At 41.9% G+C, this 17,150-nt stretch overlaps 1 protein-coding gene across 1 annotated transcript in view; it reads left to right on the plus strand.

Annotated features, from left to right (window-relative positions):
- Positions 1-17,150, plus strand: part of LOC126184487 (uncharacterized) — a 514,130-nt gene that overhangs the window by 462,528 nt on the left and 34,452 nt on the right. The window contains exon 24 of the mRNA XM_049926880.1: positions 16,750-16,980. Within this exon, the coding sequence (XP_049782837.1) occupies positions 16,750-16,980 (231 nt within the window). The remainder of the gene's footprint in view (positions 1-16,749; positions 16,981-17,150) is intronic.

Below are 17,150 nucleotides of genomic sequence, written 5' to 3' on the forward strand. Positions count from 1 at the left end.
GCTGAGGATTAGATGGGTAGATCACATAACTAATCAGGAAGTACTGAATATAATTGGGGAGAAGAGAAATTTGTAGTACAAACTAATTAAAGAAGGGAACGATTGGTACAACACATTTTGAGGAATCAGGGACCACCAGTTTAGTACTATGTGTGTGTGTGTGTGTGTGTGTGTGTGTGTGTGTGTGTGTGTGTGTGTGTTAAAAATCGTAGAGGGAGACCATTCCCAACTGTATAAACAGCTGTTTACAGGAGGCTTTAGAGTGGACACCACACATTATCTTCATTATATGATTTTGTGTAACAAATACCTTTTACCTCAATATCCAAAAATATGATACTGTATGACATTAGTGAATGAAAACAGCAAAAATAGGTCAACTTTTTTTACAGTTTCATCCCCAAAACTCTGATATCTGTAATGCAAAAGCTGCAGTGCTTAGTCATTTAAGATTATCTGCAGTATGTGGTTTCCAGTTCAGGTCCTGCTCAGTATAAAAACCTAAGAAATTTGAATATTCTGTTTCATGTATTGATTTACCCCATGCATTATGTACAAGAGTGTGACCAGGGTTTGTGCAATACAGAATTGCATTTATTGTGTTTTATCTAAATCCAGTGAGGGTCCATTTTCAAAGAAAAGGTTATGAGTTTTCAAGAAAATATTATTTACATTTTCAAGTGTTGAAGCTACTCCATTGGGTTTGGTAACAATACTTGCATTGTCAGCAAACAGAACTTTTTCTGCATCTTGAATATATGATGGAAAATCATTTACATATAACAAGAACAAGAGTAGACCCAAAATTTATCCCTGTTATTCACCTGTAATGATTATATCTCATTCTGAAGATGCTGTTTCATTTTGCATCCTTTAACCATTTACTAGCAAGATATCTGGTAGCATAATATTTTAGCTTCTATCGGAAAATACTGCTAAGTCTGCAATCAGATGCTTTCAACAAGTCACAGAAGATAATGGTTGGCAACATTTTGTCCTTCAAATTCTATTTTTGCTGATTCATGAAATGAAAAATAGCATGTTCTGTGGAGAGACCTCTTTTAAATCCAAATTGAGACTTGCTAGGTACCTTACTTTGAGAGAGATGTGTTATGATGCCTGCATACGTTTTTCTAGTGCCTTCAAGAGAGATGTAAGTAGTGAGACTGGTTGGTAATTATTTATATATGTTCTTACTTTCTTGTGAAGGGGTCTGATGATAGCATATTTCCATCTGTCTGGAAAAACACCCTATGATAGTGACGTGTTGGATATATGACTTAATACATTGCATATGTGTGAAGAACTTGATTTTAATACTTTCCTTAAGATGTTGTCAACTCTGTGAGAGATCTTTTTGGATTTTGATCGAGTTAATTACATTCTTAAGATATTTGGTAGAGCATTGTATATTCATGTGAGGCACTGCTTCTTATATATATTGTAATGCTTTATCACCTGAACTGTCCAGATCTCCAGAGCAACTTCGAGGGACTGATTGTTAAATACCTGTGTTGACTACCTTACTGCTATCATTTATTAGTTGCCAGTTCTTTATAATAACAAAGTCTCCACATTCTGTGAGTGATTTCCCAGTTTCTCTTTTATCTACTGCCCATACATATTTAATTTTTCTATCTTAATCATTAATTTCAAATATTATAGATAGATTTTTTGATTTTGTAATCCATTTCCTTAAACCAGTGCAGTATTTCTTGTTATATGTAATTAGTTCTACTTCTCTTTTTGTCCTAACCATTTCAAACAATTTCGTTTCCCTTGCACATGGAATTTTGATTCCTTTTGTAAGATAAGGTATTTTCATTTCATTAATATCATACTTTACTGTTTTCTTCAGAAACCAGTGGTTAAAGACTGATAGAAATGCATCTTCAAATAAATTAAATTTGGACAAGGGAAACTCCAGGCAATAATATCAACAATGTAGGAAAAAGACAGATTGCTACGTACTTTAAAGAAGACACGTCAAGTTGCAGACAGGCACAATTAAAAGGCACTCACATAAAGCTATCAACCAGTCTTCATTAGTAAAAGAGAGATACTCACACCATTCACACGCACACAAGAAAGCACCCCTCATGCACACACAACCGCCAACTCCAGCATCTTGAGCTGGAATGCGACATCATGTGGGATACAAGCAGCAATCAGGAGGGGGTGGGAAAGGGGAAAGGATAGTAGTGTATGGGTGGGGAGACAGATGAACACTGTGTGGTGGAGTGTGCAGGGACTAGGCTGCCAACAGGTGTAGCATCACAGGTGTAGCGCCACAAAGGTGGCGAACAAAAGGAGAGGACTGGGAAAGATGGGCAGATGCATTGGCAGAGACCTGTAAATGAACAGGGTTGGAGATGGGAATGGGGAGGAGATGATAGGACAGAGGGGATGGAAACTATTGGGTGGAGTGTGTGGGGACAGTGTGTTACCATAGGCTGAGGCTGGGATACTAAGGGAGCAGAGAATATGTTGTAAAGATAACTCTGATAACTCCCATCTGTGCAGTTCAGAAAAGCTGGTGGTGGAGGGAAGATTCCAGATGGCTTGGGTAGTGAGGCAGCCATTGAAATCAACTGCGTTATGTTCAGCTGCATGTTGTGCCACGTGATGGTCTACTTTGCTCTTGACCACAGCTTGACAGTGGCCATACATCCTGGTGAACAGCTGGTTGATAGTCATACCAATATAAAAAGCTCTGCAATGATTGCAGCAGAGCTAGTAAGTGACTTCCATAGGTGGCCCTACGCATGGTGGGGTAGGATAAACCTGTGACTGGACTGGAGTAGGTAGTGCTGGGTGGGTGGATTGAGCAGGTTTTGCACCTGGGTCTTCCACAGGGACATGATCCTTGTAGCAAGAGGTTGGGATTGGGAATGACATAGGGATGGACTAAGATGTTGTGGAGGTTGGGTGTGCAATCGAATACCACTTTATGAGGGGTGGAAAGTATCTTGAGTGGAATGTCCCACATTTCAAGGCACAATGATAGGCAATCAAAACTCTGGCAAAGGATGTGGTTCAGTTATTCCAGTCCAGGGTGGTACTGGGTGAAGAAGGGGACACTTCTGTGTGGCTGGTACTTGGGGGTGGTGGGGGGACTGGGAGTGTGAGAGGAAATATCACAGGAAATGTATTTCCAGATTAGGTCTAGGGGTAGGGCTTGTCTGTGAAGGCCTTGGTGAGACTCTCAGCACACTGGGCAATGGAGTTTTTGTCACGGCAGATATACCATCCTCAGGTGGCAATGCTAAATGGGACGGATTTTTTAGTGTGAAAGGGATGACAGCAATCAAAATGCAGGTGGTTGGTGGGTTTAATTTGGAGAGAGGTGTGGATGAAACAATCAGAGAGGAGGACATCAACATATAGAAAAGTGGCACGCTGGGTTGAGGAGGACCGCATGAGGTGGATGGGAGAGAAGGTATTTAGATTCTGAAGGAACAAAGATAGGGTGTCTTGGCCATGAATCCAGATCATGAAGATATCATCAATGAACCTTAGCAAAGAGTGGTGGGTTGGTGGTTTGGGAAGCTAGGAAAGTCTCATCTAGATGGCCCATAAAAAGATTGGCATAGGAGGATGCTATGCAGGTGCCTTTGGCTATGCCATGGATTTGTTTGTATACTGCCCTTCAAATGAGAAGTAGTTGTGAGTTAGGATAAAGTAAGTAATTTGTACTAGGAATAAGGTAGTGGATTTGGAGTCTGAAGGATATTGGGAAAGGTAGTGTCCAATAGTGGTAAGAACATGGCCCTGAGGGATGTAGGTGTATAGGGAGGTGGTGTCAACAGTGGCGATTAGGGATCCAGGAGGTAAATGGGTAGGAATGGTGGAGAGTCAGTGAAGGAAGTGGTTGGTGTCTTTGACGTGGGAGTGTAGATTATGGGCAACTGGTTGGAGGTGTTGATCAATGAGGGCCAAAATTATTTCAGTGAGGGCACAATAACCAACCACAATGGGGTGTCCAGGATTATTGGGCTTGTGGATTTTGGGGAGCATGTAGAAGATGGGTTTGCAGGGTTTCTAGGGGTGAGGAGGGAAATTGATTCAGGGGAGATGTTGTGGGAAGGGCCTACGGCTTTAGGCAGGGATTGGAGTTTGTGTTGTACTTCAAAGATGGGATCACTCTGGCAGAGTTTATAGATGGAGGAGTCAGATAATTGTTGGAGGCCTTCTGACAGTTAGTCATTGCGATTCACAGAACCAAAACCAAACCCCTAGTCTGGTTTGGGTTCATTGATGATATCCTCATGATTTGGACTCAAGGCCAAGTCACCCTGTCTTCGTTCCTTCACAACCTCAACACCTTCTATCCCATCTGCTCCATGTGGTCTTCCTCACCTAGCATGCTGTCTTCCTAGATGTTGACCTCATCCCCTCTGATGTTTTCATCTGCATCTCTGCCCTCATTAAGTCCATCAACCACCAACAGTACCTGCATTTTGACAGCTGTCATCCCTTTCACACCAAAAAATCTCTCCCATATAGCTTGGCCACCTGGAGATGATGTATCTACAGTAACAAAACTCCCTTCCTCGGTGTGCTGAGAGTCTCACCAAGGCCTTCACAGACAAATGCTACCCCTGGACCTAATTTGCAAACAGATTTCCCATACCATTGCCCCTCACATCTCCCACCCTCTCACCACCCCCAAAAACCAGCCACAAATGAACGTCTCCTTCATCTTCACTGTAGCCTCAGAATATATATATTCTCTTATGAAATTTGTTATTAACAATCTGAACGAATTCAAAAGTAATAGCAATGTACATGGCTACAACACTAGGAGAAAGGATGATCTTCACTATTCAAGGTTAAATATAACTTTGGCTCAGAAGGGGGTAAATTATGCTGCCACAAAAGTCTTTGTTCACTTACCTAATAGCATCAAAAGTTTGACAGATAGCCATATAGCATTTAAAAGCGGTGCGTCTGACAAACAGGTTTCAGGCACTGTCTCTGGCTGAGCCAGATGCAGCTGCCTGCCCTGTTTCAGAGGATGATTCTCAGTCTTCAAGGTCCGGGCAATCACAGAGGGTGGGCTTATTGGTAGTTGGGAGCTCCAATGTTAGGCACGTAATGGGGCCCCTTAGGGATATGGCGGCTAAGGAGGGGAAGAAATCCAGTGTGCACTCTGTGTGCATTCCGGGTGGAGTCATTCCTGATGTGGAAAGGGTCCTTCCGGATGCCATGAAGAGCACAGGGTGCAGCCAGCTGCAGGTGGTGGCACATGTCGGCACTAATGACGTGTGTCACTTTGGATCTGAGGAAATTCTCTCTGGATTCCAGCGGCTATCTGATTGGGTGAAGGCTGCAGGTCTTGCTTACGAGATGAAGGCAGAGCTCACCATCTGCAGCATCGTTGACAGAACCGACTGCAGACCTTTGGTGCAGAGTCGGGTGGAGGGTCTGAATCAGAGGCTCAGATGGTTTTGTGACCGTGTTGGCTGCAGATTCCTTGACTTGCACCATAGGGTGGTGGGGTTTCGGGTTCCGCTGAATAGGTCAGGAGTTACTACACTCAGCTGGCAGTTACACGGGTAGCGGAGGCTGTGTGCCGTGGACTGGGCGGTTTTTTAGGTTAGAAGGCCTCGGGAAAGTACGGGGTGGACTGCAATCTCAAAGGGTGCATGGCAAATACAGGACGTGCTTGGATCAAGGAACAGTCAGAATTGTAGTTGTAAATTGTTGTAGTTGTGCTGGGAAAGTCCCTGAGCTTCAAGCGCTAATAGAAAGCACAGAAGCTGAAATCGTTATAGGTACAGAAAGCCTGAAATAAGTTCTGCAGAAATTTTTATGAAGTCTCAGATGGTGTTCAGGAAAGATAGATTAGGCAGAATTGGTGATGGAGTGTTTGTGTCTGTCTGTAGTGGTTTATTTTGTAGTGAAGTTGAAGTAGATACTCTGTGCGAATTGGTATGGGTGGAGGTTATACTTAACAGCCAAACTAAGTTAATAATTGGCTCCTTCTACCGACCCCCAGACTCCGATGATATAGTTGCGGAACAGTTCAGAGAAAATTTGAGTCTCGTAACAAATAAATACCCCACTCATATGGTTATAGTTGGTGGGGACTTCAGCCTTCCCTCAATATGTTGGCAAAAATACTTGTTCAAAACCGGTGGTAGGCAGAAAACATCTTCCGAGATTGTCCTAAATGCTTTCTCCGAAAATTATTTCGAGCAGTTAGTCCACGAACCCACGCAAATTGTAAATGGTTGTGAAAACACACTTGACCTCTTAGCCACAAACAATCCAGAGCTGATAGAGAGCGTCATGACTGATATAGGGATTAGTGTTCACAAGGTCGTTGTAGCTAGGCTCAATACCATTTCTTCCAAATCCACCAGAAACAAACGCAAAATAATTTTATTTAAAAAAGCAGATAAAGTGTCACTAGAAGCCTTCCTAAGAGACAATCTTCATTCCTTCCGAACTGACTATGCAAATGTAGACGAGATGTGGCTCAAATTCAAAGATATAGTAGCAACAGCAATTGAGAGATTTATACCTCATAAATTGGTAAGAGATGGAACTGATCCCCCGTGGTACACAAAACAGGTCCGAACTCTGTTGCAGAGGCAACGGAAAAAGCCTGTGAAGTTCAGAAGAACGCAAAATCCCAAAGATTGGCTAAAATTTACAGATGCACAAAATTTGGCACGGACTTCAATGCGAGATGCCTTTAATAGGTTCCACAACAAAACATTGTCTCGAAATTTTGGTATAAAATCTGAAGAAATTCTGGTCGTATGTAAAGTACACAAGCGGCAAGACGCAGTCAATACCTTCGCTGCGCATTGCCGATGGTACTGTTACCGACGACTGTGCCGCTAAAGCGCAGTTTTCCGAAATTCCTTCACCAGGGAAGACAAATGGAATATTCCAGAATTTGAAACACGAACAGCTGCTAGCATGAGTTTCTTAGAAGTAGATACCTTAGGGGCTGCGAAGCAACTCAAATCGCTTGATATGGGCAAGTCTTCAGGTCCAGATTGTATACCGATTAGGTTCCTTTCAGATTACGCTGATACAATAGCTCCCTACTTAGCACTCATATACAACCACTCGCTCAGCGATAGATCTGTACCTACAGATTGGAAAATTGCGCAGGTCGCACCAGTGTTTAAGAAGGGTAGTAGGAGTAATCCATCTAACTACAGACCTATATCATTGACGTCAGTTTGCAATAGGGTTTTGGAGCATATACTGTATTCAAACATTATGAATCACCTTGAAGGGAACAATCTATTGATACGTAATCAGCATGGTTTCAGAAAACATCGTTCTTGTGCAACGCAGCTAGCTCTTTATTCGCACGAAGTAATGGCCGCTATCGACAGGGGGTCTCAAGTTGATTCCGTATTTCTAGATTTTCGGAAAGCTTTTGACACCGTTCCTCACAAGTGACTTCTAATCAAGCTGCAGGCCTATGGGGTATCGTCTCAGTTGTGCGACTGGATTCATGATTTCCTGTCAGGAAGGTCGCAGTTCGTAGTAATAGGTGGCAAATCATTGAGTAAAACTGAAGTGATATCAGGTGTTCCCCAGGGAAGCGTCCTTGGACCTCTGCTGTTCCTGATCTATATAAATGACCTGGGTGACAATCTGAGCAGTTCTCTTTGGTTGTGTCGCATATGATGCTGTAATTTACCATCTAGTAAGGTCATCCGAAGACCAGTATCAGTTGCAAAGCGATTTAGAAAAGATTGCTGTATGGTGTGGCAGGTGGCAGTTGACACTAAATAACGAAAAGTGTGAGGTGATCCACATGAGTTCCAAAAGAAATCCGTTGGAATTTGATTACTCGATAAATAGTACAATTCTCAAGGCTGTCAATTCAACTAAGTACCTGGGTGTCAAAATTACGAACAACTTCATTTGGAAAGACCGCATAGATAATATTGTGGGGAAGGCGAGCCAAAGGTTGCGTTTCATTGGCAGGACACTTAGAAGATGCAACAAGTCCACTAAAGAGACAGTTTACACTACACTCGTTCGTCCTCTGTTAGAATATTGCTGCGCGGTGTGGGATCCTTACCAGGTGGGATTGATGAAGGACATCGAAAAGGTGCAAAAAAGGGCAGCTCGTTTTGTATTATCATGTAGTAGGGGAGAGAGTGTGGCAGATATGATACGTGAAGTGGGATTGAAGTCATTACAGCAAAGACGTTTTTCGTCGCGGCGAGATCTATTTACGAAATTTCAGTCACCAACTTTCTCTTCCGAATGCGAAAATATTTTGTTGAGCCCAACCTACATAGGTAGGAATGATCATCAAAATAAAATAAGAGAAATCAGAGCTTGAACAGAAAGGTTTAGGTGTTTGTTTTTCTCGCGCACTGTTCGGGAGTGGAATGGTAGAGAGATAGTATGATTGTGGTTCGACAAACCCTCTGCCAAGCACTTAAATGTGAATTGCAAAGTAGTCATGCAGATGTAGATGTAAAAGAATTTTTTAATGGCAACGCCTTCTACTCATTAGATGAATTTTTGGATATAGTAAGTGGGTAATTTCCCAACCTCAAAAAAAAAAAAAATAAATAAATAAATAAAATTGAGTGTCATGTAATATTTTGTCTAATATAATATCTTGTATAGACACCTTTTATTAACCTGACACATTCCACAACACTACGAGGTGTCGTATTCATGATCTATGGATCAAGTACTAATCTAATCTAATCACCCAGTACCACACCAGACTGGAATAACTAAACCACATCCTTCACCAGCACTTTGATTATCTATCATTGTGCCCTGAAGCAAGGGACATCCTACCTGAGATACTTCCCACCCCTTGTAAAGTGGTGTTCTGGTGTACACCTGACCTCCACAACATCCTAGTCCATCCCTGTGCCACTCCCAATCCCAACCCCTTGCCACAAGGATGATATCCCTGTGGAAGACCCAGGTGCAAAACCTGCATGATCCCCCAACTCAGCACTACCTATTCCAGTCCCATCACAGGTTCATCCTATCCCATCAGGGGTTGGGCCATCTGTGAAAGCAGTCACATCATTTTTATATTGGTATGACTACCAACCAGCTGTTCACCAGGATGAATGGCCACTGCCAATTACAGTTAATTTCAATGGCTGCTTAACTGACTGAGTCATCTGGATCCTACCCTCCACCACCAGCTGTTCTGAACTGCACAGATAGGAGTTACCCTTGTAACACATTCTCTGCTCTCATAATTATCCTGGCCTCAATCTATGGTAACATACTGTCACCCCCCCCCCCCCCCAGCCAACAGTTTCCCAGTCCTCTCCTTTGTTGCTCCTTTTTTCCCCACCTCCCTGCCCCACAACCCCCTGACGCTGCACCTGTAGGCAGTCTAGTCCCTGCACAGTCCATTAGACAGCATTCATCTCTCTCCCCCTTCCCATGCCTGTAAGCTCCAAACACACCTTCTCCTTCCCTGCTCCCTCCAGATTGCTGTCTGCAACCCATGTGATGCTGCATTCTGGCCCGAGATGCTGAAGTTAGTGGTTGTGTGCGCATGAGGTGTGCTTGCTTTCTTGCTTTGTGTGTGTGTGTGTGTGTGTGTGTGTGTGTGTGTGCATGTGTGTCTTGTACTGATGAAGGCTGTGGCTGATAACATAATAAAACATAATGTGAGTGTCTTTTAATTGTGACTGTCTGCAGCTTGATGTGTCTTCTTTACTGTAAGTAGCAATCTGTCTTTTCCTACATTGTTAAATTAAATTTGGAATTTATGCCTGTCACACTGTATACATTCTTCCATTGAGCATCCTTTAAGGCTGCCTTGAAACTTTCTGTTGTCTGTTCATTAATTACTCAAGGTGCTGTCGATTATATCACTCCACTGTAAGTTATTTACCATGTCTAGTTCTGCATCATGGCCAGAGAGGTCATTCACTACTGAATAAACATTTACATCACTGATTAAGCGTTCACCTACAAAAATGTTACCTATTCTATTTCTGCTTTCTTGTTTAATTATGATGGGAGAATTAACAACAGAAAACCTGTAAGTGTCAGTTAAAACTTCGAAATAGTTTTTTTCTACCTCAATCCTTCAGAAAATTAATATTAAGATCTCTGCAGTCTATCATTTGTGTTTGTTTGCTAAGTGGCATAATAATTGCTAAAAATTTTGTAACAATTATAAATGACATTTGTGGTAACAGAAATTCACAAGCACAGGATTCCAGTTGTTGATCTAAGCAGAAACTACTGGTATCAAGAGATTTGAACTTGATTTTATTTTTTTGCCTTCACCAAAACTTTTTCTTTGTTCATATTTTACTTGCAGAAAAGGTCTGCTAATTTATAGGCCTCTATGTTTAACATTAGGATTCCTATATTTATATTATGCTCAGACAGACATAATACATGAGCTTCCTTTTGACATTCTGTATCATATAAGCAGATAAAGAGTTTGACAACTTCATATTTTAGTACTCTAATAATTTGGTACATAATGGTAAGGTTATTCAGACAAGGATTTTTTGTGTGACACTTCATTTCTCTGGACTTCTTCTAAAGTAGTCTGCCTGAATGAGGCATTTAATGTAAAAATGTCTTAGCTCTTACACCTATACTCACAGTAATTCTGCCAGATTGGTAAATGTAACCTTGATTGTATGTTACAAAACTTCTCAATTGATTATCTCACTTTAGTTGAACTGGTGGTACACTTACTTGAGTTCAGGGACTCTCATCAAAATCTATCCTCCACTTTTTTAAATTATCTTTAATGATGTTCCGTCTTTTCATTTTAGTTTCCCAAATACTGCATGCTTCTCTGTGGCTACCCTGCACATGAATCTTCAAAGTGTACCACTTTCAAAGTGTCACCCACTCATCTATGACTGCAGCATGACAATCGTTGGTGAATCAAAACATAATCTATCTTTTGTGATAACATGATTACATTGGTATGTGCGCATCTGAAAGTGTCAGCCATTTGTGCATGGCTGCATGATGATCACCATTATTTCACCCAAGGATATGCTGTCTGTTGAGATTACATGAAGATGTTGATATGGATGCAACAGCAGCAAAATGGATCATACTTGTGATCTGATCCACCAAGTCTTTGTGTTCATGCACACATCACTGACTTCACAGGTTCCAGTTAGCATTTCTGAGGCTTTATTTCTGTGGCTTCCTTTTGAGGGCATTTCTGTCTGTTAAATAATCCCAGACAGGGAATGGGTCATTCAAATGAAGGTCATTATCATCTTCCTACTGATCTGTGTCTCTGAGGAAGTGAGAAAAAAGACAGGGTGGTAAAATTTCCAGTAGGAATGCTGAAATCCTTCATGTGTCCAGTATAGAGAAAACGTGAAGTCTCAGATTGGATGACACTCATGGGACTTCATCTCCAGGCCTATAAGAGTGTCTCCATAGCATGGAATATGCATTTTTGTAAGTCCCCCAGAATGAAAAATGGTGCGAGAGTTCATCAAGAAGGGTCTTCAGTGTCTGGTGGAAAATAAAGTACCAGTTATCTTTATCTGAATAAACAGTGTTACTGCTATTGGTTGTAAGTATATGGTAAAGGCAATAGGTGAGGCATATTGACTTTTACTAAAAAATACAGAAACACATGTCTTAGATCATTAGATAAATATGCTTTTCACTGTATGAAGCTCTCATGAATTCATTGTTTCCTCAAAAATGTAGAGTTTGTCTTCAAAACAAAAATACATAATACATATTTACAAAAATAGGATATATGCTAATGTTCTTTCACGGATCCTAAGTGAAATGGTCTTCAATAATGTGGAATCAGTAAAACATTTCAGACATATTTTAATTTGAAACATATCACAAATAAAAGTGTGTAAGTTAATTCTTAAGTTACAGCAGTGCTCAATTTGTGATGGTGTGCATTGGTACACCATACCATTACCTCTGATGAGAAAAAAAAAATCAGAAACATAGATTTTTAGATGTGATACAATAGGACTTTTGCTGCAGTTGAAATGACGTGAAACAAATGTTGTATTTGCACTTTTAAAATGCTCAGAAAGGCCTTAAAATGATGTTTTAAGAAATCTAAATTAAAAAAAAACTGGAAGGTCACAGTACCAGAAGATCTTTTTTTTTTTTACAAATCAAACACTGGGCTAATGTATCCATGCATCATCAAACAGAAAGCAGTTTGCCATATTTTCTTATACAGATCACATTACTCCACTGAAGATGAGCAGAAGTCAGATTTTATGTTACACTCACACTATTTGACATTATTAATCACATATACGTAAGGTAGGTACACTAAGAAATTTATCAAACAGGTAAAGAGTTGAGCACCAATAAACCAGTTAAGTTTCTCATAAATTGTATATTATTGGTAGCCAAACATACTATAGTTACAGGCAAGTTACTGAAAATGTGTGTTTGTGCATAATGGATGTTTTTCTGGGACAAAGTAGTCAGCTTTAAATCCTTAAGTATAATATTCTTGTTTCTAGTATTATTTTCATGAACTGAAATGTTGGTTTGAAAGATAGATATAATTTTTGAGGACAAATTTTCTTTATAGAATATACAGGGTGAACAAATTGTATAATTCATGCACTCAGATGACCCAATGCACTTCCTTACATAGTAACAGTACAAAAATATACATCACAAAACTTCATTTCATTCATATTTTTGGTTGAAAAAGAACACTTAAGAAAATCAATTTGGCAACACTGTGGTTACATGTGTGGGTTTTACATGGCGTAGAACCATGATAACACACTTTTAGAGTAAGAATTAACATTTATTTCGGTACTGAACAGAGTGAATATAGTAACGGATGTCGAACATGGCATGAGCAAACAAAGACAGAAGGCAAAGGCAAAGAAAATAGTCCAAAGAGATGGTGCTTTGTGCCATGGACACACAGAGGTGCCCCGGTGCCCCCCCCCCCCCCCCCCCGGCAGTGTGGAGCATGGCAGGGTTAAGCTAACTTGTCTCGACAAAAAAATCCTGGTGCCAGCAGGGGGCAAAGGTGGCATCCAGCACGCAAAGTGTGTGCCAGGGGCAACGGGAAGTGGCTCCGTGAGTGACCACATAGGCTTTAATCATTGAACCAAAACTGTACCTGCTCATAGTAATTTCAAGGCATTAAGACATCGAGCTTTCCAATGTACAGGGGTGCCGTCCATGATGCGGATTCAGTGACAGGTGCCATTGATGATTGCCAAGATCCATGAAGGGAGGCACACATGTGGGGGTGAGAGGGGGGCATGAGTGGCGGTGGTTGACTGACCCTGGCATGCCAGGATGGCGTGTGTGGAGTGTTGGCAGTTGGTGATGACTGAGTACACGGCACGGTAGCCACGAAATGTGGGGGATCCCATGAAGCGAGAACATGAGCGTCCATGCCGAGCCAGAGGGAAGTGGGCAGGGCGTCGGTGGCAGACAATGATGGAGGGCATGGTGTGGCAGCAACACCACGCAAAGTGTCCCACAAAGCAAGAACAGGAGCATCCGGGAGTTCCAACTTCTTTGGCGTGGAACCAGCAGCAGGTAAAGTGCAGCTCAACACAGAAGTGAAGCAGAGTGAAGACACAGTAGGAGAGGGAGGCAGTGTCGAAAGAAGAGGCTCTGCAGAGAGGATGTGTAAGGCACTCTGTGCTTGAGCCAATTCAGCTGAGGCAGTAGCAGTGCAGGAGCGTAGCTCTGCGTTATGTGTGTGGAGCCCGTCAATCTGTTTGCAGACATCTGGTAAATCGGAGAGACATGCCATAATACCTCCGAGAAGACATGCACATGTGGAATGCATAGCCAAGGAGGTGGAGAGTGGAGATGTACCAAGTTCATTTGAGCATGGACTGGTAGAACCAGACGCATGGCAGAGTGTAGCAGTGTGCAGGTCTGGTGAAAGCTCATAATGGTATAGAAAGTCTAATCCAATTACAGGTTCGTCCACGTCAGTGACATGGAAAGTCCAAGGAAAGGTGGCGACTGGTGACAGGCAAAGTGACATATTGATGGAGCCAAAGACCATGATAGGAGAGTGATTTACAGCAATCGAATTGAGGTTAGCAGGAGAAAGCATCTTGCCCACATGCTCGGCCAGAATGGTGCCGACTTCAGCACCCGTGTCAACTAGAAAGCAACTGCCTGATGACAAGTCATTGATGTAGAAGTGTCACACCACTGGAGCAAGTGGTGCAACATTGGACAGTAGACGCTGTGAAGGATCATGGCGGGTCATGGTGCCTAAGCGTGCACACAGGTCTTGGTTGGGAAAGGTGGAAGGCTCGCGACAGTTGCAGGCGGCATCCCCTAAGTAGCATGGAACCCAGCACAGAACAGCTGACTACATTGGGGCTGAAAGCCAATCGGGTTGCAGCTCAAGTGAGGTCAACGGCTGTCAGGGGTCCGCAGGCAGTACCTCATGTAGGCCACTAGGTGGCAGCTCCTGATAGTCAGCTATGGTGCTGAGGTGAGGGCACTGGTCTCTGTCGGCAGAGTGTGGAACCAAAGGTGCAGTCACGCCAACTGATGGCGACGGGGATGTTATCTGTGACTGGCAGTGTCGGTGATCAATGATCACATGTATGCCCCATTGATCATGCTTAGGGAAACCTCAAGAGGGTCAGTGATGTGAGATAACAGGTGGAGTTTTAGGTCTGGTGGCAGTTTGACCAATCAAAAAGTCCAAAGCATGGCGTCTGGTAGTGTATGATCATCAATCAATGTACAAAGGCACTGCCAAAGCTGCGAAGGTTGGATGCTCGTCATGGATGATGTGGTGGATAGCCTCTGCCAGAGGGTGAGAAAGGTATTCAGTAAGTAATGTTTTTGTCATTAAATACTTGGGCAAGGTGGGTGGCGATAGTAGCAGATCACTGATGAGGTCTGGATGAGCACGGAGGTGGCTCACTAGGCAGACAAAACATGCATCATCATCCGAAATCCTGTGAGTATCCAGTATGTGATCCACCAGCATGAATCAACTCCAATTTGCAAAGCAGGCATCAACCAAAGTCTGCATCAGAGAGCGGCCACAAGCAGCACACTATGTAGAGTGAGCCGGTGCAACCGACGGTGTGATGTGTCCCAACTGCAGGCCCCGAGACAGGCACAGTATGGGTGTAGCGGCCGGTGGCATTGCAACAGCAGGTGGTAGGCAGTCGTGATGTGACCAAGGGGGGCTGATCCTGTAACGGGCGCAGAAGAAACACCCGGTGCCATTATGAGAGCGGACGGAAAGTGATTGTGATGTGACCATGGAGCAGTGACGACCGGTGTCGCTGAGATGGGGGTGGGGGGGGGAGCAATGATGTCAGGCATGCGCATGAACGTTCAAAGTGTAGTTCTTGAACTTCATCGCCACATCAACCTGACCGGAATGTGACTGCGTAGCTGATGGTGGAACACAACGTCCATCACACGATTATAGTTCACAATGTCGCTAAGCGGTGTGCTCTGTCCGGGCGGCAGTCACTGCTGCGTAGTAGCATTTGATTGTGGCCATGTTGGGCTGGTAATAGTTAAGTGGCCACTGGCACGGTAGAGGTCAGGTAATTTTTCACTTTAAACCAAATGTACATTAAGAACACTTGTATATACGCAAGCACAGTTAAAAGGGTGCATGGCACTAGTACAAAATGACACTGGTAGATCCATTGCTCCGAAGGCAATTTGGACTGGCACATGAAGTTTGTTAACAATGAAAATAAGCACAAAATAATTCCCAAATGCACAACGTTGAAACTGTGGTCACCGCTGTGGGTTTTACATGCTGTAGAACCGTAATAACACAGTTTTAGAGTAAGAAATAACATTTATTTCGGCACTGGACAGAGAAAATACAGAAATGGATGTAGAACATGGCACGAGCAAAGAAAGGCAGTATGCAAAGCCAATGAAAATAGTCCAAAGAGATGATGCTTCACACCAGTGACGCCACACATGTATGACAAGCATCTTCAATTAAACACCTCACGCATAAGAACTGTTTGCTGTGTAGGTGTTCACTCTGTTATCTCTTAGGGCATAATATTCTGAGCTGCACATACTCAAAAACTGAATTAAAGTTTAAATTAGAAAATCACAAACAGAACAATAAAGTTGAATGGTAAACGTGCTCATTGCCATGAGCTGTTCAGAATGTTAGGATTTTTATAGTTTTGTATAAAAGTATCTTTCGACTATAACCTATGGGTATGTTGATCAGTATGTCACAAATAACTCAATATATGGTTATGAAGCCAGAGCCAGTTATTGTTGGCAGCTATGCAGGAGAAATAGAGTTTGAACTCAAAATATTACGGTGTAGCAGGATGTGTAGCTAAGTAACAAATTGCCAAAAGAAATTAAAAACAAAACATGTTACTTCAAGAAACGTGTTAAAATGTATTTAATGACAGTAATTGCTGCACTGCTAATATACTTAAAAAATCAATGTAATATAATAAAGGCACTTGCTGCTAGATGAAAGTAAGCTGTAGAGATTTTTCGACCATATTTTTTATGTGTATTTTATTAGCATTTCTGTATAATTTTATTACCTATGCATGTAAACATTTCCATCATCCATACTGGGTAAATTGAACACAGATCGATAAATAAATAAATTTGATACTTCAGAAAAGTGCTATGTTTAAGTACATTTCTCAAGACTACTAGTGTATTAGAAAATGTCGTTTACTGATTTCCTACCTAACATTCATACTGAAAACTGAATAGAATATTTGCTGCTATTTTTTACCAATTTTTGTTTGAACTTAACTGTTGAAATCTTTTCAGAGTGCCTTTTCGGCCTTCTGGCACAAATATCGTTACAAACACTGCACCTACTCCAAATGTCCGAATGCGCATTATTACACATAAAGGACAAGAAGCATCTGTAGTGGGCTTGGGAGAAGAACTTCAACTCAAAATAGAAATTGATCCAACCAGTGCCTTCGGAGTTTTTGTTCGCAACTTGGAAGCACGCACAGACAATGGAGAGCTGTTGACCTTAATTGACAATGTTGGGTAAATATTATTATAATTCTTTTTAAAATTTAGTTAAAATATATTGAGCACTAGACTTTCACACAGTATTCCCTAATGTACACTATGTGAGAAGTAGTGATTATTTCATTACAGATAACTCATTCTCTTACCATCACTAATCAAAAAGTGAAATGGAAAGAGGTAACTAA

The sequence above is a fragment of the Schistocerca cancellata genome, chromosome 4, assembly GCF_023864275.1.
Source record: "Schistocerca cancellata isolate TAMUIC-IGC-003103 chromosome 4, iqSchCanc2.1, whole genome shotgun sequence".
NCBI lineage: Eukaryota > Metazoa > Arthropoda > Insecta > Orthoptera > Acrididae > Schistocerca > Schistocerca cancellata.